We start from the raw sequence: 22,761 nt of genomic DNA, 5'->3' as shown, positions 1-22,761 counted from the left end.
TGTTGTTTGATATGCTCCTAGTTGGATCTAAATCAAAATAATTGATTTGTCAATATAAATAGCATAAAACATTAATGAATACAATAAACGATATCAAACAAAAACAGGTGAATATGATTTCTTCAGTTTACTATCTATGATGTAAGAATATCATAATTCTGAATAATTATATGTATCACATAGATGTTATGCAAATAATAACAAATACAAAGAAGCAATCATACCAAAACACATTCGCGCGATGAATCGGATGGCAATTCCAAGTCAATATCGATAGAGACATCGGTGTTCCTCAATGTTTTAGGGGACATTTGTTTCTTTGGCTTTCCACAGTCACTAATCGTTGTCGTCTTCCCCATGGAATCCCACCATAACCGGCATGTTTACAACCAAAACAAAAGCGTCAACAATAAATTCATATAGACACTCGAGGCTCGGAAATGATAACCCATTGTGCCTTGCCAAAGCAATGAAGATTTGTATGACCATCATAACCTTCCAAAATTTTAAGTTCTGATTTATGTCGTAACACCTCTAAGATAATTACGTTATTTGTCTTAAATCCGAAAAGACAAATATATTGTATATCTAAAGAGTCTAAAAACATTTATTAAATGTTATAACACAAGATAGAAAATAAAATCACTCAAACTAAATACACGTGTCTGGATCCAAACATAATCGACAAGTAACAGATATGCTATGCGTCAGTTTCAAACCATATCTTCATTGGGCATAGTTCCCGGAGATACCGTTGAATTTTGTGTATGTTTGTGGTACACCCCAGGGGACAGGGCAGAAGTCCTGCTTCGCTGTACAAAAAACTATATTTGTGTTTTAATAATATTTCAAAAAAAATAAATTGTAGTCAACGATTCACCAACAAATCGCTAACGTATTTTCAAACTGTTTGACAGGAAATCAATAAGGTTAGACCAAACATGCATGACATGATAGAATTTTGGAGATATAGTAACTAAATATTATCTAGTGGCTCAGACGTTTGAATTTATAAAATGATGTAAATTATAATTTTACAGACATGCTTTATAATATCAAGCAGGTATTTAAATCTTGAGATTTTATAAAAGGGATAATATATCAAAAGACTTCCACTAAAACAACGCAACTCTAATATATTTACAAAAGAAAAACGGTACAAACTATTGGTCATATGTATAGGCCCTTAAGGCCAGGTGTAACAAAACCACCCATTTTAAATGAGTGGGTAAGTGGTTAGGCATATATATACCCTGGTTGAACAACTATGGTGAAATCATTTTGTTGTTCGCGATGATAAACGGAAAAGATTCAAGATAGAACAATCATTTAGTTTTGGTGTTTTAAAAGTGTATTGGCCTAGTTTGACTTCATGAACTTTTCTTTTTGAACAAAAGACGACCAAATACATCCGTGGTCACAAACAACGCTAGGTAGCCCAAGTCTATCATCTCATGTTCTAGGGAAAACCCGATGTTCGAAGGCCTATTACTGTAAAACCCGACTAGAATCGGATTCAAACTTGAGACCTTGCTATTTTTAATTCAGATTTATCCTCCAATACCAGATGCCCTAAACTCATTGACGTTTGACTCCATGAACTAAGATGAGATATTTGGAATAAAGATCCATAATTCATTTTCCCATATTCTTATGAAACTAGGGTACAGGCCCGTGTTACACACGGGTGGAAAAACATGTCAACTGACATAATAAATTTAAACAACAAATTCAAACACACAAAACATTTTCAACTTTCGGACCAAAACGTTATCCATTTACAATGTCTAGATATTAAGAGTTTAAAGTTACAATAAGTTAGTGTACACCAACCATAATAAAAACACATCAACAAAAGACCTTAACATGTTCTTTCATATTAAACCATCATCAACTTCTTCAAATATTCTAACAAAATAAACTCATTTTGCTTCACCATCTGAAAATTTAAAAAAACAATATCATCCAAATTAAATATACCATTAAAATAATAACATGTTTAATAATGATAGCCCGTGTTACACACGGATGAAAGTTATAATAAAAGTAAAAAAATATTACATGTAATATGTAAATTGATTTATATTATATAATGATTTTATTTATGACTTTTATAATAAGTTTTTGATATATTTATACACTATTAATTTTAAATTATAATTTGCAAACCAAACAGTGGTTTTTGATTTATTTTAAAACAAAACATTCATACCAATATTATTATACGTTTTATGTGTATAAAAATAATTTTTAAAATAAAATGTTGTCACATATTTTTAGTAAGATTAAATATTTTTGTTAATTAGATTGCATAAAAAATTTGCTTTAAAATATTTGATTTTAATAATTTATATAAATAATTTTGAATGAATAGTAATGAAAGTTTTCATTCTATTTTAAGAAAATATTTATTTTATAGTATAGGCATATTAGATTTAAGTTGTAAATATTATTATGATTGTATTAGTTACGAAATTTTAGTTACATTATAATGTATAATTATAGTTATTATGACGTGGACTTAATTGAAAGAAAAAAATTAAGAGTATGATAACTTAATATTTTTTAAAGATTGATAAGTTGATTATGCTCATTGTAGAAGACTATTACAACAAGTAACTTTAATGTCTATAAATATGTATACACAAATTTTAAAAGATTGTTCCAAGATTTTAGCACATTTGACTTTTAAAAGTATTATTTACAAATGTATAAATTATAGTTAATAGTTTTCAAATATACTAACATAATTAATACTGGAAATCAGTAATTAATTCGTTATTGATATAGAGTGTTTAAATTTTAAATATAGACTCATGATTTTGTCAATTGTTACGATTTCATAGATTAAACTGATATATTATTTGAAAAATTATTGAATATGTAACACGGATGTTAGCGATAGATTTGTGGCTATTTAATAATAAAATTAAAAAAACTGATGGTGCAAGGTTAAAACAATATATTTAATCCTTAACAGCGAGTTCGTCAATTCATGGTTTTGAGAAATCAGAGTAAATGTGCGTAAGTTTTTTTATCGCATGTTACAACTAGTGTAACCATGAATGATTTTACATACCTCAAACTGCAACCACAATTAGAGTTAAAAATATAAACGCTAATCAAACTATGATAAATTTTGCATACCTATTGGATAAATTTGTGACACTGTAATTGTTTAAAATCCATTCACATAACATCAAACACTTAAAAAGTTTTTATCAAAGTTACAGCCACAAAATATGAAAATTAGGTAGCCATGATCTCAAATCATTGAAATGATTGAACCTCAAGCTGCAATAAAAAATGTAAATGTAAATATCAACTTTTAAAGATCTAATGATAAAAGAAAATGAGATCTGCAATTAACTCTAAGATAGCATATTAATCGAAATCAAAAAAACCTAATATTATACAATTTAGTTAACAAAAACAAAAATGAAAATCAATAACAACAATGAGTTCGAAATAGAATGAACAGATCTCGAACCTTTTGTTTAAGTTCTCAAATGCTCCATCGGTTACCTGACCTCCAAACACCAGTTTATTGATCCCATCCAAAGGTTGCATTCAATCAATCACAATATTTTAATGCAAAACATTCAACAACAAATCATCAATTTCAAAAGTTAGGTTAAAAACTGAGACTCACGATACTGAAAGAATCAGGTCGTTACTAGTGCATACCTATTGTGGTTCGATAAAGACGACCAAAATCGCTTGTTTTAGGCAAATAAACCCTAAACACAACCCTTAATTACGACCATAACATGTTACCGTCGGTGATTGATTTGGGTTCCTGGAATCCGTTTGTTGCGTGAGGGAGAAGAAGAGGAGAATGTTTGATTGAATGCTAGAGTTTTATTATTTTGATTTAAATATGATGATGGTTGTATTTGAAAACAATTGGGTATATATTCTTACATTTAAATCGGGTCATGAGTTATAAAAAATATAAATGGGTTCGTACTTTTTCTATAGTTTAAAGGAAACATTGATTAAATAGGAAACTACACACATGACATCTATGTGACATCCTATATGAATGCCCTAGAATTATGCCATGTGGAACATATGTATTGTTTTAATATATTAGTAAGACTAGTTTGAGGCCTGTGTATTACACGGATAATTGTTGAAAATTTTAAACTTTGACCATTAAAGTTGAAAGTAGTGATTCTTATTTATAATCGTTGAAAGTAGGGCTGCCACTTTTACCCGTAAACTGAAACCCAACCCAAGAAAACCTGTACCTGAACCCAAACTAACCTGACCCTAGAAACTCGAACCCAAGAAAATACTAACCCGAACCTGAACCGAAATAATTCGGGTTGGTTCTTGGGTCCGAATTCTAGGTTTCGGGTCAACCCGAAAACTTTTAGTTTTAAAATCATTTGTTTTTTTAGGTATTAAAGGCTAAGCCTTAGCTGGTGACGTTATCAGAATTTAGTCCAAGTCGATTGTTCTCATTCCACATATTATGAATCGAATGTTTATTGTTTATTATTTTGAATATAAACCATAATAAACACTTTAATTAACACTTCAAAATTCACTAATCGTCTCTTGTCAATCCATTTGGAGAATACTTATTATATGTAGTAATGGACTTAGTTGGAATAAACTTATTAATTGAATGTCATATATTGAAATGACTTAAAAGATAAGGACCATATATGAAAATTGGTTGAAAAAAAGATGAAGAGGACTATAGTGTTGACAAATAGCAAAAATTATAGGTTTTTATTAGAATAGATTCGTTTTTGCCAAAAAGAAAAAAGAAAAAAAGAAACTTAAAAGGTGGATAAAACCGGATATTCTCTTGGCCCATCAACCAGGGCTAATTCCGTAACTTGACAGCTACAAATTCCTGTACGTCAATTTGTAGTAAAAGCCAATCACCGTCCAGCACGTCATACCTCATGACACGCCAAACCAACGTGTCCAAACGCAATTCGCCCACGTCAGCTTGTGGCCTATTTCCCAATTAAAAACTCGACCACGCATAATTACCGAAATACCAGCAACCTTATAAAAACCCTACGATCTGTTTCTTTCTTTCTTTCAGTAGCTGCATCACTCTCTCTCTCTCTTCTGACTCATGGCGACACAGCGAGCCCTCATCTCTCTACTGCTGCTGCTCCTTTCAGTAGCGTCTGCTAAAGTCTTCTTCGAGGAACGTTTTGACGGTAATATTATCGATGACCTCGGCTTTTATATTAATTTGCTGCATTTTGAATTCAGTTTGACCCAATGTATATGGATCCGTGTTGTTTACGGTAACCGGATCATTTTGGATTCGATTACTTAGGTTTTAGCGTAATCGTTGACGTTAATTGACGCGTCATTCGAGTTTGATGACAATTTGTTGAATATGAACCTATTTTCAGCCTTTTAGCTTAGACTGAGTTAATTTCAACGTCATCTGTGACGATTAGTTTGTTTGTTTCGTTTCAATCTCTATTTCTAAAGCTCGAGCTTGGCTCGTTTGCACCCCTAGGCTATAGCGATTTACATCCTGTGTGAATTGAGGTGAAATGGAATTCGTTTAGCATAATCATTGACGTTACTTGATTTCAACGGAGATTGATGATTTATCGGATATGAACTTGTTTTAAGTCTAGATACTATAGTGACTTTATTTTAACTGATCTGTGACAATTGAGATGAAATGAGAAGGTTATGGTACTTTTTGGGTTGGTGTTTCGATGATTTACTTCATTCGAAGCTCAGTTTGAGTGCCTATATGCTATGTGAAGCTTTCTGTTCATGTATAAGTAGATATTTTCTTGAATTAGTTGACTTCAAATTAGTGTTTCACCAGTTTAGGAGAGTTCTTGGTTTATTTCTATTTATGATATGATCTTACAGCAGTACATCTCCCATATTTCCTGTGTTGATAACTATTAAACTTTCGATTTTGCCTCCTTTAAGAAATTGGCATCTTTATGAAGATAAATAGTACAACCTCTAGGCAAAGAAGAATTAATAAGCTTTCAGCATCTGGTCTGTGCAAAATTTAGGGTCATGATTTTTTTAGGTTTAAGAGGAAGATTTAAACTTAATTTTCTTTTTAATATTACTTCTACTTTGATGTTCAATTCGTCATTGTTTCATTTGTTTTGGTTGCTTTAAATTTACATTTGTGATTTCATGAAATTTCATCAGATGGATGGGAAAGCCGGTGGGTTAAATCTGACTGGAAGAGAGATGAGGACATGGCTGGGGAATGGAACTACACCTCTGGTAAATGGAATGGAGATGCCAATGATAAAGGTAACCTTTTTACCCAATTGTTTTGAAGAATGTTTCTGTAAGTTACTTAATTTTATAAGTTACTGACAAACTTTTTTCGTTTTCCTTGATCAATAGGTATACAGACAAGCGAAGACTACAGGTTTTATGCAATCTCAGCTGAATACCCTGAATTCAGCAACAAGGATAAAACATTAGTTTTCCAATTCTCTGTTAAGCATGAGCAGAAGCTTGATTGTGGTGGTGGCTACATGAAATTGCTCAGTGGTGATGTGGATCAAAAGAAATTCGGTGGTGATACCCCATACAGGTTATTTACATATACAACTCCTGCCTTTAAAGTTTCATATATACTTTCATGCTATTATTATTTCTTATGGCTTGATGTTTATTGTAATTACAGTATCATGTTTGGACCTGATATTTGCGGGTACGCTACAAAGAAGGTTCATGCAATTTTTACATACAACGGGGAAAATAAATTGATCAAGAAAGATGTTCCTTGTGAAACTGATCAACTTTCACATGTTTATACTTTTGTTCTCCGGCCTGATGCTACCTACAGTATCTTGATTGATAATGTAGAGAAGCAAACAGGAAGTTTGTACTCTGACTGGGATCTTCTCCCACCAAAGCAGATAAAGGACCCCGAGGCTAAAAAGGTAAATTCACACACGCACACATATTCTTTCTTGCATTGCTAACTCATATTCCTGTTTGTTATTTTAGCCTGAAGACTGGGATGATAAAGAGTTTATTCCCGACCCTGAAGATAAGAAACCCGTGGTAATAAAATATTAAAAATTGATTCCCTCTATTAGATCCATGGAAATCCAACCCTGAATTGTTATTCTTAATCTAATTTTAGGGTTATGATGACATCCCAAAGGAAATTCCTGATCCTGATGCCAAAAAGGTATACGTTTTTCTTTCATGGATTCTGGTTCAGCTGATATAGCTAGGTTTGTAAACGAACCGAACGAACATGAACGTGTTGGTGTTCGTTCATTTACCAACTGAACAAATGGTCTAATAAAAAAGCAATTAAACGAATAAGGTTTCTTGTCCGTGTTCGTTTGTTAAGAAACTGAACATGTTTTGTTAATAGTATAAACGAAGCAGATGAACATAATTGAACATAGGTGAAGGATTACTGAGTGAACACCAATTAAAGTAAATAGGAAATCATTATTGGCCTAAAAGTTAATAAAACTTGACGAAGTTGTAATTGGAAATACCTTAATTTCACAAACTATAATATGCTTAGCCTAAAAAGTTAAGTGAATATAAAAACCAACCGAAACGAAAATCCACGAACATAAACTAACGAACGAGGCATGTGTTTCTGCATGTTCTATAAATGAACAAAAGAATTTTTTTCATGTTTGTTCGTTTATTAAATAAACAAACATAAACGAAACTTCCCGCCGAACGGTTCATTGAACGTTCGGCTCATTTACAGGCCTAGATATAACATATCATGATTGGTTAATTTTTTTATACATTTCAGCCAGAAGATTGGGATGATGAGGAAGATGGCGAGTGGACGATCCCAACTATTCCAAACCCAGAATACAAAGGCCCATGGGAAGCAAAGGTTTGTGGATTAAATGATTAACATTTAAATTATATATATATATAAACGTTACATAAGCTTGTTTTCGACTGGACAGAAAATCAAGAACCCGAACTATAAAGGGAAGTGGAAGGCACCCAAGATTGACAACCCAGGTTTCTGTCATTTCATGTTTGAAGTCGTTAGAGATGTATAATCATATATAATATCTACTTGTAGTTTGTACTGATGATGAATCTTTTATATATATAGATTTTAAGGATGACCCTGATCTGTATGTTTTCCCCAAGTTGAAGTATGTTGGCATTGAACTATGGCAGGTAATTATTTATCGAATGCATTAATTATTCATTTTGTGAGAACCGAATGCTCATAAGTCACAATTATTTTTCAGGTGAAATCTGGAACTCTGTTTGACAATGTGTTGATATGTGATGATCCTGAATACGCAAAACAAGTGGCAGAAGAAACATGGGGCAAACAAAAAGATGTATGTTTTGCTGTTTTTTTGTAATATATCTATCTACTTAATATTTTTTATATTTATTTTTCTTTATTTAGGCTGAGAAGGCAGCGTTTGAAGAGCTAGAAAAGAAACGTGAAGAAGAGGTACGATGATCATCTTTGCGTATTGCTCTGGTACAACATTACTATAAAGGAACATAAATGAACGTTCACGTATGTAAATGAACGAACGGAACATATCTTCACGGTTTTTCATTTAAATAAATGAACAAAAACTTTTGTTCATGTGAGTTCATTTATTAATAAGCGAACTTTCTGCCGAACGGTGCAGTGAACAATTTGCTCATCTACAAGCCTATTGATAACTTGAGGTGTTCAAATAGTTTTGTCGCTCGTTTGAAATTCGCTCGAAAAGAGCTCGTATCTAAATGAGCCAGGCTGGCTCGGCTTGGTTTCTAAACAAGCCGAGCCCGAACCAAGATTGGCTCGGCTTGTGGTTCGGTCTAAACCGGATTGTGGACTCACTCGTTAGCTCGTTTAAATTAAACCCCAATATTTTAAAATACGTAATAATATTAAAAATAATAATAACATAAATATAAGTTGAACAATAATAATGCATATAACACGCCTCTCGATCTTTATAAGATTTTGGGAAAAAAACAAAGTTAGTACATATAATAGTATAAATTTTCTTGTTTATAAGATTTGTATTATGTGTATGTTAAAAGAATAGTATTTTTTTTTGTCTTTTATATATCAATATTCGTAAAAGACCAATAAAAGGCATTAACAAGCAGGCTCGATAGGCCATGGGCTGGAGCTCAAGCTCTTAACTAGCCGAGATTGAATTTTAAGCTCGTCAAAATAAGCGAGACGAGCCGGTTCGTTTGAGTTTGAGTTCGAGATTTCCCTGACTCGCTTCGGCTCGTGAACAGAGTTAGATAACTGGTTAAATATGTAAAGTACGCTTGGAAGTCTCAAATGAGGTTTCATTTTTAATGACATTGTTGTTTTTACATCTTTTAGTTTTTATTAGGGATTACTCCATAAGTTAGTAACCACGTTTCAGCTTTGTTGTCACTGAGTTTTGTTTTTATATCCTATAGTTTTTATTAGGGATTATCATATATTTATTACATTCCAGTATCATTAAAATATAAAATATAAATAATTAACGTTAGACAAAAAGGTGTTGACTGGTCTACCCACCATGACTGATTGACCGTTTGTTTCACTTCTCAGGAATCAAAGGATGACCCGACCGATTCTGATGTAAGTGTCCCAATCCCTCACTCTTTTTTTATTATTTTTTTCTATTGTTGTTTATAATGGCAAGAATTATTAAATTTGATAAAATGTGGTTCAGGCTGATGAGGATGAGGGCAATGAGAGTGATGATGCTGGTCATGATGATGATGAGGAAGGAGCAGATGATAGTGATATCAAGGTAAGTTTATTTTATAATTTTAATTTCTGATTTTATATTTTATAGCTGGGTTTATAAACTGATCTGTTTTTATAATATATTATTTTATGCAGGATGAGCTATAAGTTTGGGATATTTTTGTTTTATAGTTTGTGTTGTTAGGGCTTGGGATGGATGGTATGTTCTTTTATGTCTATGTTATCAATTACCATTGGAAGAGTGCTAGAAAGAAAAACAGGAACAATGTTTTTCAATTAAAAGGCCCACTTGACTTTCACATTTATATTCATCTTCTAAACCATATCTTTAGCGTAGTTTGAAATTTTATAACCGGATCGAACAAAATATTTGACGTTAAACCAAACCAATAATTGACTTGTTGAACAGTTTCAACATTTTTAAAGCGAGCAGCATAGAAATGAAAATAGATGAGAATGCGTTATCTTATGTTGACTATAATGGGTTCTTACGTATAGCCTTTGTAACCAGAGGGCTGGCAACAAGGTGAATAATAAAGGTGTGGTGTTCCTCTCTAATTAATTGGTTAAGGGTTCTCGTGATGAAAATTGGTGTAGATCTAGTGTGTGGGGGCTGTATATATGGGACCGACAATGTACAAGCAAACAAATCATAAGGAATTAGACGGTGACAATTATGTAAATAACTACATCCTCTTTTTCTTTTTCAACCCTAACTTCAATCACGTTAAAACCTCAAATTCATCCCATAACAGATTTCTCTCAAAACCGTCTACACTTATCAAACAATTTCCCCATTTCAGTCAAAAAAACACCAAACATAAACTTAAATAAAATAATGATAATAATAATAATAATGACATGAGGTTATAGAAGAATAAAAGTTGAAAAGAGTAAATGAAAGTACGATCGGACAAAAACTAAAGTTCAGGCGCCTGTAGAGGATATTGATTTCTTCCCTGTGGAGGTAGGATTCCTCCAAGGGTCAACATTGAGCACTTTATTCTTTGCGATCGTCATGAATGAGCTGTCAAAGTCGTTTCAAGAGATGGTCCAGTGGTATATGCTTTTTGCATATGACATTGTGTTAGTCGCTGAAACTAAACATAGCCTCAATGTGAGGCTAGAAGAATGACGTGCAGCTCTAGAGGACAAAGGATTAAGGATTAGTCGTGTAACATCTCAAAAATACTCCATCTAAGTTTAGGCCAGAAGTGCCAATCTTCAAAGTTCAAGGGCTTAAATTAAAAACTCTAAAATTTAAACCTTTGCTACGCGAACGAGACATGCAAAACTCCTCTGCGCTATGCGAAGGAAAGCGCACAGGATCCGATATAGCAGTTACTTCACGCTACGCGAAGAAGATCTTCACGCTACACGAAACCAGAACAAAATCCAACTGATGTGGACCTACCTAAAAGACTGTACTTTGATGCCAGAACAAAATCAATGAAAGTTATCACGAACAGTGGTGATTTAAGGCAATTGTTTTCAAAGATGATTTTCAAGATTTCAAGAAAGAACAATGGGAGGAATCGGCAAGAATGAATCTTTATGACTATGAAAACACACACAGGTTTGCAGGGCAACAAAGGAATGAGCTTTCCAAATATTTGAAAGATCAATCCAGGAAATGATTTCCTTTGTTGAATAAGAAGAGGAAGCTGGAACAATCGAACTTTGAAAGAACCAAGAGGCAGAGGAAGAGGATGGATATTGTATAAACTGAAGCTTCATACAAACAGAAGACCAAATATTTCAATCCTCTTGCCAACATTAAAGAGTGCTTAAGTATGAGGCAGTAGATGAACATGCCAAATTATGAGGTCCAGAAAAATGGAAGGAATTATGATGGACTAGCCCTGGGCATCATTGAGCATGATACAGAATTGGAGTTTCTTTATATGGAGGATTTAGAGGAGATAATCAGATGAAATCTGCCTTCTCGACATCCACATCATAGGGAGATCTCCTTATTTCAAGAGAAAGCTGCTGCAGTGGTATTTGACAAGAAGAAAGATGTCAAAAGCTCAAGAAGATGAAGACTTTTTATCTTTCTGTTAAATTTATTTTGTAATGTCCTTGTGAATGAATTCTCATATGTAAATTTTTCATTAAGTTATGTAATTTTGCTTTCTGAAAATTTGATGTGTATTTTGAAAAGTGTATGTAACTAATAGGTTTCTGGTGCAGTTGAGTGTGTTCCAATCTAGGGGAGATTGTTGAGATGAGAAAAGACTTAAGGAAGATTGGAATCTTCTCAACCTCCTTGAAAAGTGGCTAAGTATTGAAACCGAGCAAACTTAGGCCTTCCAGGAAGCTTAAACTTAGTCAAGCCAGGTATTTTGCTCTTCGAGCAAAGTTATCTTATGAAATTCTTCTTAAGTGTTATTTTGTAACACCCCGGCTAAAGCGAAAACACTTAAGCGTGACAACAAATTTCTCGAAACACATGTGACACTATTAAGTGACAATATTATTATTAATTAATTTAAACATCAAGTACACAAGTTTGTAACAAGAAATACAAGGAAAAATATAGGAACAATTAACAACTTGTTCATTTATTAATATAACCTAACTTCTAGTGTCCTTGTCACGACATCATTCTCTAAATAAGGTGCCTGTAGCATATATATAAAATAATGTCAACTAAATGAATAGTTTGTGAGTTCACACAAGTTGTGATATAGGTACATAAAATCATACAATTCCATGAACAAGTGTAAATGAGCAAGTAAGGTCCTTTCCAACTGGGCTTGTGCACCAGCGTACTCAGATAAACGCAAGTAAGGTCCTTTCCAGTTGGAATTGTGCACCAACGTACTCGGATAATGAGGCCCTTTTCCACTCATAACAACAAATGTCTTCAGCGCAGGGGAGGCGTATGATCATACTATATTGAAGTAATCCATGAGCAAGTAATTTTAAGCAAGTAACAAGTAAACACACAAGTCCATGTAGCGAATTGTAGTTTGTAAATAATGAATAAACGAAATTGTAATTTGGATAGGATATATATGCTACCCCAAAAGTAATAAAAGAGTAAAAAGGAGGTGTGAGAAACTCACCTCGAATGCGGTTTAAAATAGAAGTCACGGATTTACGTCACAAAATGTTCTACTGCCTAAATCATACAAGCACCATAAGTATTTGCTAAGCGATTCCTAGAATCCTTAGTATCCAAACAATACCACGGATTATTAAAAGTTTGACCAAAGTTTGACTTTCCGTTGACTTTGATCAAAGTTTGACTTTTCATTGACTTTTGATCAAAAGGTCCAAGTTGTTGACCGTTGACTAAAAATATTGACCGTTGACCCTAAATGTTTATCGACGACCCATTGGTGACTTTTGACCAATTATCTAGACTTAAAATAGTCATAAGATATTCATAGTCGCAACCTAATAATCGATCATGTAATTTGCAGTTAATAATTTTTCATGAAACCATATGACTAAGTCATACTTTTACCAATTTCGTTACTCATAAGTAGGACAAAAAATTTAGTCAAATATTTTCAAGTTGACCAATAAAGTCAAATTCCAATATAACACAACAATCTTTGTACGAACTACAACTATTTTTACCAAACAGCATGCTGGACAAATTTGGACAGGTTTTAAGACACCAAAACCTATTTTTCTAACTAGCCAAAACATGCAAATAATTTAACAAATAATTCCCACAGATAATATCAAGTATTAGGTACAACATAAAATGTTCTTGTAATTTTACAACACTCACAAACATCATGAAAATTCATACACTACAACAACCTATTTTTAGCTACCTTATCAGCACAACAAAATGTAAATATTTGCTAAAAATTCTATATATGTCCAATGGATGCAAGACCAATTGGATTGGATTCCTAATTCAATTTATAACATTCCAGAAGTTGAATCACGCAATTATCCATTTTAAATTACAAGTTACACAATTTACAAAAATAATCCAAAAATTACTTTTTCAATCAGAATTGCAACCCGATTTTGTAAATTCATAAAAACTAATCAAACAGAGTCCAAAAATTATGATTTTTGACTTTTTGAAGACTAGACCCAAAGTACTTGACCGTAGCATCAAGAATCAACTAAAATCACTAACATATCAACAAGGTATACAATTAACAACCTAGGTTACAAAATCTGTCAACAAGCAGATCTAAACCTATGTGCACAAAAATCATGATTTTCATGTCTATATGACCCTAAATCACCAATAAATCATTTTATAAAATCAAAACTCATGGTTTTTCATTATTAATCTAAATCCATATAGAACAAATATATATATAAAATATTCAAACTTTTATACTAAGACACAACAATCACTTTTAACTAAATCAAACTTTGATCATTCTTTATTTATCTCTATAATCCAAATCATTCGGATACAAATATCATGTTTCTAAGATAAAAACATAAATAAAAACATAAAGCAAATATATGTTAAATATGATTACCTAGTTGCTTAATCCAAAGATTCAATCACCAAAACAATACTTGTGTATGAGGATAATTTTAGAGAATTTTTGCAAAAGTGTTTTGTATGTGTGTGAGTGATAGATTTCGGCCAAGAAGGATAAAAAGGAAAGGGAAAAGTTTGATTACCAAGAGTTTTTAACTCCTTGTTGAATTAATAACAAACATTTAATCTCACTTTAAATAAAATTCAACCTTAGGTAACTTTTATATTAACATAGGTGTCATGATACAACTTTTTAAACCATTTCTATGTATTATATTGTCTAAGGTTTATTGGTCTAGCTATGGAACATAACATGTAACATATCATATAATGTAACAAGTTTAATCGTCTAACTTTCTTATAAACCACATAAGTATATAACAACTAGTCATGTAACATATTGATCATATAACACATTATACCTATCGTATAAAGTACATGTATCATATTATTATTATAACATGCAACAAGTTACTTTTGTTTAGGTCACCAACGACACGACTAACTCAAATTTATGCATACATGACACTACATGCATGAGAGTTCATTAACGTAGTTAACAGAACTAACTGGGTTTAATGACACAGTCAACAGGGGTAGACTGACACAGTCAACAAGATTTAACTGGGTTTAATTAACGGAGTTAACCTGATCACATCGGGGATTAGAAATGTTGAATGTATATTTTATTATGGAGTTGGATATTATAATATTGTTGAGTCACAAATAATTAACTATTAAGGATATGTTATTCTTAGTGAAAATACTGGATCATCTATCCATCTGAAGAACTACAGGAGTATGTAAGAATCAAGGATCCTCAGAGATTGATACTTTCAATGATTATTCTACACGTGAAGATTAATATTTATCAAGTGCAACGGCTCTAGGACTCAGTCCACCGCCTAATTCGCTACTGGACTTCTATGGCACGTGGTCAAAGGCACAAAGGAGGGGAATGGAGAAATGGCGGATTAATAGGGATTAGTTGTTAGTTGAATTTTTCTTTTCCTTATATATCGAGTTATGATCAATATTAGGTCACTTACACAGTAACATACATAATCACTAGCTTACAGCCACATACTCTAGCTCATAGTCCTCTGTATTCACACACACATAGCTATTTTTTGTATTCATTGATCATATCCTCCACCCATTGTAACCCTTTTGAAGATTAATAAATTGGTGATAGACAAGTTGTCGTCACCTGGGTTTTTTTTCCTTTAATCCAAATAAGATTAAAGGGTTTTTCCTCGCAAAAAATCGTGGTGTTCATCTCTATTATTTGTTCACATACCCATTGTTACCAAATTAACACTAAACCTTACATAACAGATTTGGATACCGGGTCCTTAATAGATTTTTGACCAAAACAAATATATACATATATTTATAAATAAAAACCGAAAATTTAAAACGGGTCGGATTTTCGGGGTTGAAAAGTAACGAATGTTACAGGACTTACAAATTTTAGAATTTTCGTCCCGAAATAAAAATAAAAATTTTAAACGAGAACTACTAATACACAGAGTTAAAATTTTAACAATTTTATACATACTTAATTAATATAAAATAACGTCGATCTTTGAATGACCCGAAAGAACGCCACAAATAGAAAATATGACAGGGACACTTATATATAGGATGTACATGTGGCATATCCACCATGCCCTTATCATATTGTATTTGTCTCGTTCCCCAAAATCATTCCAAGTTTGAGTTATTTCACACAACCGGACTTATTATATTTTCCATGCGAGAACTTTGATAATTACGTGTCGACCCATAATTACATATCGTCGGATGGTCCATATAACGTGCTCATATTATGTGGTTTTAAGACATAGACCTTAGATAAATAAATAAAATTATCATATATAACGTTAAAATTCAAAAATAATGAATTAAAAGGGTAAAAACATTGCATAACATATGGTTATACCACTCAGGCCAAGGACAACGCGAAAACACTAAGTCAAGTAAAATAAATAATCGTAGTCTGAACCAAGTAAACGATGTTGCAAACAAAATAAAAGAGGTAATCAAATTAAAGAGTGAAAACATTTGAATTATGAACATCGTAATATGCAATTGAAATAATGGGGTGGAGAATAACGTGGTAGGTAAACGTAGCATTTAACCAACGAAATATGAACATGTAAATTGATAACTCATTGGGTTTGAGAATAGCTTAGATAAACGAAACTTTTAAGTATTAAAATATCGAGATGTTTAACAAATGGGAAACTCTGAACCAATTTCAATGGAACTAGCGGCAACATTGAGATGAAATAAAGTGAGCATTACATCTGACAAACATATAAATTGATAATAACTTGAAATGAAATGGATAACGAAATATTAATATTAGAATATTGAAATCGATTAAGTTTGTGAAAAGAAACATTCCAGTAGTAACCTTGAGTTTATCAAAGTAAACAATTGAAATTTGGAAATCAAAATAAAGCATATGTTCCATTGATGAAATCAAGAACAACAAAACGGCTTAAATAAAACATCGAATGAAAGAGAAATACACGAATAAACAAAACAATTTGTGTAAAAATATAACATAACATAAACTCGGCATGTACATGGGACACAATCCCGGTTCTAAGTAAACGAATTCGTTTGGAGAGAACCGGTCACCGATAGTAAAATGTAGAAATAAAATGAAAATACGGTTTCTATTAGGTAACTAACTATGTACACATACATGTTCATAGTCCCAATTTCCACTTAACGGTTACGTTGGTGGGAAATTGGTCATAGATCCCGAGGTAACAAACGTAAACCGATTCACAAATGCGACTAGGGATGATATACGAATTTGAGTTTCGTAAAATACAAACGAATATGGATCAAAGATCAATGAACAATCGAAATAAACTTCGTAAACAATATTCTAAAGAAGTGGATATAAAAGTCGCTTTGGGTACGTCCGAAAAATATTCGTGAAGGAGAAGTCAAAGAAAAAATGTAGCTTGTGACGTTTGTCTTCTCGAGTATTGTTTTGTGGTATGAAAGTTGACGTGAGAGATGGTGCCATGATTTCTTAGCTGAAACTCATTGGCGCTAACGAAGGGGAAAGAAAGGAAGGGATATAACATATATTTTAATTTACGAAAATCGATTGTAAATCGTTATGCTTTTATATCTCCTGGTGAAATAAGATTTATTCTATTTTATTTAGGCAAAACATTTTTAACTAGGGCTAAAACTAGAGAATTTTATGAAATCTTTAACGTAAAAATAAATGTTTTCTTTTGGCCAGCGACCTAGGAAAAAGATTGTCAGATAACCTGACTTATTGAATGAAATATAGCCTCAAATGGCTTAAGACTTGTTTGAAGCATATATTTTACTTTAAATAATTTTTACTTAGCAGAATAGTTATATTATTAATAGTAGTGACAATGATGGTGATAATAATAATAAAACTCTAACAATAATAATAACAATATTGATAATGATAATGACGATGACGATGACGGTAAAAATAATAATAACAGAGATAATGAATCATTATTTTGGTTTGAAGTCATTTTTAAAGAAAATCTATTTGATTAAATACCTATAGTAACCATGGATTTGTGTTAGTAAAAGAAATAAAATATGCAAAAGAAAATATAGACGGATTTGATGAGTTTGTAAAACCTAAGTATTGAAATCGAGCAATCGAATAGAATAGACAAGGGATGCGGGGTAAAGGTATTGCATGGCGGAAACAAGTTAGGCCTTCCAAAGTTTGGCAGCTGTGCTTGGGTCACCACAATGATAGTAGGCTTGAAGCATGAGGTCAAGCATATGATTGAGACAAATGGTTGGGTACAGGTCTTGCAGATGGGTGAGTGACGTTGAGTTTCGGTAAGTTTTAGCAATAAGTGGTAATTGAATCTTCCACAAATCAACGTTTCGTGGACATAAAGTGGTGAGATTTACACATACTATACAAAGGCCATGTTTCTCTGTGAGGCTTTTCGGTTGGGTTTGGTTTGAGTTTCCAAGAATTGTGCTGGGTTAGATCGAATTTGAATTTACTATAGCGATGAAGGTGGGTGTGGTTAAACGTGGGGTGATCGGGATCGCGGAGGCCATTTGCTTAATAACTTGGATTGTCATTTTGCGGATTGAGTGCGACAACTAGGAAAACGAGAAGGCATGATACGAAACGTGAAGAATTTGCGTGACTTGGGACATAAGTATGGAAACGACTAATAGATACATCAATGAAAACAAGTAAAGAAAATAAATCGTATGAAACAAAATTTGAAATCGAAATTGGAATTCCCATTAGACGTCATGAGTTTTCACATTTAAATAAACGAAAATCTCATAAATTATTGAATAACCATATGGAAAAAGTATTAAACTTACAATAAATAGTGAAATCGAATTGAAAATCGAGTGTTTATGAACCACCATGACTTTTTAAATTTTCACTTCTAAAACATAAGGGTAAACAAATCTAGAAATAAGGTAATCGAATTGAAATTCGACCAATCATGTATCACCATGACCTTTCGAATTTTCAATTCTATAACGTAGTAGTAAATTAATAAAATAATATAATGATCGAATCGAAATTCAACCATTTATGTATCACCATAACTTTTTGAACTTTCAATTCTAAAACGTAATAGTAAAATAATAAATTAATCGTGTTGAAATTCGGTTATTACCTTTCAAACTTTTAAAATTTTAAACCGTAAATGGATGTATAAATAAAGAAAACGAGTCAAAAAATTTCTAAACTTAACTATTCTCGTATCAAAATGCTTAATTAAATCGAACTGAAAGTTGAGTATTCGTGTATCACCACGACTTGACAGACTTTCAGTTAAAACATATTGTAAAACATAAAGAGTCGGACGTCAAATGTCGCATAAACCATCAAAAACTGAAAATCGAAAATCTGATTATTGAACATCCTTGAGAATCTTTACACCAGGCATAAGCCTTGGACTTGTGTGTGCTTTGTGTAATTGAAGTAATTGAAATATCAGTATAATAGTATCAAATAAGTGCTTTGAACAATCAAATAGGGCCCACATAAATACTAACATGCAACCCTAATGTAAGGCCCCGTTACCGGTGCCCTACTTTGGACGTTGGGTTTACTCATCAACATAGTTCTAATCATCAGAGTTAAATACAACATTCGCGGAATAATGATAACTGTCAACCATTCATTACAAATATTCATAACTTGTCTTTTCAAAACATAATTAAAACATAGTATTAACTATTAAAACATCATGACAAATCTTCATATGCCAGCCTCCTCAATCTTGCCATGTGTCCCGCTCAAACCAGCTGTCTCAGTCTGTTAACCTGCGTGCATACTAAAAGTCAGCTAAGCTGAGTGAGTTCTAGTTAATCAGACGACATACAATACATTCACATACTTACATATGCACCCGAAGGTACATACCTCCATATTTACTTACATACTTACATACACATATACTTTCATTCTTTCTTTCATACTTACATACATACTTTCATTCATACATATACGTTTAAAGGGCATTTCGCCCCCATAACCTTCGCCGATATTATTAGGGTCGGTTCCCTACATTCTCCGACATTAATAGGGTCGATTCCCTGCATTCGCCGACATTATTAGGGTTGTTTCCCTCCATTCGCCGACATTATTAGGGTCGGTTCCCTCCATTCGCTGACATTATTAGGGTTGGTTCCCTATATTTAGTACATTGTACCATACCTGTGTTTACATACCTTTCTTAATATTACGTGCAATATCCGAAGATCGTTCACGTACCATCATCATAACATACATACCTTATTTACATAGCATATATATATAGTCATATCTTTGACTATCACCTGGCAGTACATGCAATATCCGAAGATCGTTCATGTACTATCATCATAACATACATACATCTTTCACTTATCATATATACACATCAATCATGCCTATAACTATCACTTGACGCTACATGCAATATCCGAAAATCGTTCATGCATCGTCAAACAATTATCATACATAAATCATACAAGGCATACACTTACCACTTAAGGTAAGTGTATTAACTATCACATCGAGTATGCACACAGCCCCGAAAACATAACAAGGAAGTGGGGCTAGAAACTCACCTGAACGCGATTACGTCCACCGGTTATAGTTAATCCTTTCCTGAGCTGGGCACGACTAACTGTATAATCATACATATATTAAATACGGCTCTAGCTCCTCTTATCATCTACTTAATTAATCTCACGTATCTAAGTCGTTTTACTTTATTGGATCATTACCGATTAGATAATCGTTACTCGTTATCCTTTAAAGGTATCTTTCATAAAGTATCAAAGTCCAAGGGTTATTTTGTAATTATCTCATTCTTTTCTAAGTCTAGGGACTGTTCTGTCATTATGTTAAACTTCTAGTTCGTTACTTATCCTTAACGAATTGGGTTTCCATAACAAACTGGTTCTTGTAACGAACTGAACCCTTTAACGAACTGGTTATTAGACGAATTGGACCTTTTAACGAACCGGTCCTTTTGACGAATTAGTTCATATAACGAATCAGTTCGCGTAATGAATTGGATCTTCTAATTCGTTATCTCCTTTAACAAATGGTCAGAGCGAATCGGAAGCTAGTTCGTTATCTCATACTTAGCGAACTTGAACACGAACTGAGTCTAGTTCGTTAGGTTAACTTTAACGAACTGCTTGGCGAATCACTCCTAATTCGTTAACTCTCCCCCTAACGAATTACCTCTAATTCGTTAACTTCCCGTTAACGAATTAGGGTTAGGTCAGAGAATGTCAGAACATTCTCTGACATCTCTTACCTCGTATAAACTTTTCCGGCGCCGTTGCCGGAAAACCGCGGATTCGCCGGAAAAAACGAGTTTTAACTCGTTTTTCACTGTTTTTCGTCCCGTTCGATCCAGATTTGAGCTAGGGTGATCCCTAAGCTCATCTTAGGTTCGGTTTATACCCGATTCCACCCGGAGTTCCTGACGTTAACGGTTTAACGGTGTCGGCTCGTCGTTTCGTGACTATGTCTAACGGGTTTAAGCTCATACAATATCATACTATCATTACCTTGGATCGGGATCGGTTTTCCTTGGTGATTTTGCCTAGACAGAGAGAGCAATATGAGAGAGAGCTAAGTGTGTGTTTTGGGAGGTGTATGGAATGTGAAAAATGAGAATTACTTGGTAATAAATGCTTATATAATTTTGGATCATAGGCTTAAGCCCATGGTATTTTCTTCCTTCTTTCAAAACCCAAGTCCATAACCCATGTCCATATAACCCAACACTAGCCCGACTCATAATAACTCATACTTTCGTTTATTAACCGAAACTAGAAAAATGAGATGTTACACCTAAATAAATAGAAATTAGCTATAACCAACTAGAACACTACGTCTAATGTACTATCATATAGTCACGACTCTGATACCAATCTGTAACACCCCAGCTAAAGCGGAAACGCATGTGACACTATTAAGTGACAATAATATCATTAATTAATTTAAACATCAAGTACACAAGTTAGTAACAAGAAATACAAGGAAAAAATATAGGAATAATTAACAATTTGTACATTTATACTTCTAGTGTCCTTGTCACGGCAACATTCTCTAAATAAGGTACCTGTAGCATGTATATATATATATATATATATATATATATATATATAAAATAATGTCAACTAAATGAATAATTGGTGAGCTCACACAAGTTTTGATATAGGTACATAAAAATCATACAATTCCATGAACAAGGGTAAATGAGCAAGTAAGGTCCTTTCCAACTAGGCTTGTGCACCAGCGTACTCAGATAAGCGCAAGTAAGGTCCTTTCCAGTTGGGATTGTGCACCAACGTACTCGGATAATGAGGCCCTTTTCCACTCATAACAACAAATATATTCAGCGCAAAGGGGGGGGGGGGGGCGTATGATCATACTATATTGAAGTAATCCATGAGCAAGTAATTTTAAGCAAGTAACAAGTAAACACACAAGTCCATCTAGCGAATTGTAGTTTGTAAATAATGAATAAATGAAATTGTAATTTGGATAGAATATATATGCTACCCCAAAAGTAATAAAAGAGCAAAAAGGGGGTGTGAGAAACTCACCTCGAATACAGTTTAAAATAGAATTCACGGCTTTACGTCACAAAATGTTCTAGTGCCTAAATCATACAAGCACCATAAGTATTTGCTAAGCGATTCCTAGAATCCTTAGTATCCAAACAATCCCACGGATTATTAAAAGTTTGACCAAAGTTTGACTTTCCGTTGACTTTGACCAAAGTTTGACTTTTCATTGACTTTTGATCAAAAGGTCCAAGTTGTTGACTGTTGACTAAAAATATTGACCTTGACCAATATATTGACCGTTGACCCTAAATGTTGACCGACGACCCGTTGTTAACTTTTGACCAATTATCTAGAATTAAAATAGTCATAAGATATTCATAGTCGCAACCTAATAATCGATCATGTAATTTGCAGTTAATAATTTTTCATGAAACCATATGACTAAGTCATACTTTTACCAATTTCGTTACTCATAAGTAGAACAAAAAATTTA

The 22,761-nt window shown here is 33.0% G+C and overlaps 1 protein-coding gene across 1 annotated transcript; it reads left to right on the top strand.

The window, feature by feature from the left end:
* Window positions 1–5,082: 5,082 nt before the first annotated feature.
* On the top strand, window positions 5,083–9,906 carry LOC143575229 (calreticulin-like). The gene is made up of 14 exons (XM_077059655.1): window positions 5,083–5,189; window positions 6,169–6,276; window positions 6,373–6,565; window positions 6,659–6,917; window positions 6,985–7,041; window positions 7,124–7,171; window positions 7,766–7,852; window positions 7,929–7,986; window positions 8,084–8,151; window positions 8,226–8,321; window positions 8,393–8,440; window positions 9,542–9,571; window positions 9,666–9,746; window positions 9,839–9,906. Exons 1-14 carry the CDS (start codon window positions 5,102–5,104, stop codon window positions 9,848–9,850), a joined length of 1,233 nt encoding a protein of 410 aa, XP_076915770.1. The 5' UTR covers window positions 5,083–5,101; the 3' UTR covers window positions 9,851–9,906.
* The last annotated feature ends 12,855 nt before the right edge of the window (window positions 9,907–22,761 follow it).

This window comes from Bidens hawaiensis, unplaced genomic scaffold (genome assembly GCF_021521415.1).
Source record: "Bidens hawaiensis isolate Kalapana, Puna unplaced genomic scaffold, B.hawaiensis_p1.1 tig00027319_1, whole genome shotgun sequence".
Classification (NCBI taxonomy): Eukaryota; Viridiplantae; Streptophyta; class Magnoliopsida; order Asterales; family Asteraceae; genus Bidens; species Bidens hawaiensis.
The sequence above is the reverse complement of the archived record's forward strand: the minus strand, read 5'-3'. Positions and strand labels throughout refer to the sequence as shown.

What these genes read in the sequence shown, in the direction of transcription:
- LOC143575229 (XM_077059655.1), top strand. Translation starts at nt 5,102, where the DNA reads ATGGCGACACAGCGAGCCCTCATCTCTCTACTGCTGCTGCTCCTTTCA. An exon ending in CTGATCCTGATGCCAAAAAG is followed by an intron (nt 7,172 to 7,765) that starts GTATACGTTTTT and finishes TATACATTTCAG; the next exon opens with CCAGAAGATTGGGATGATGA. An exon ending in AAGGCCCATGGGAAGCAAAG is followed by an intron (nt 7,853 to 7,928) that starts GTTTGTGGATTA and finishes TCGACTGGACAG; the next exon opens with AAAATCAAGAACCCGAACTA.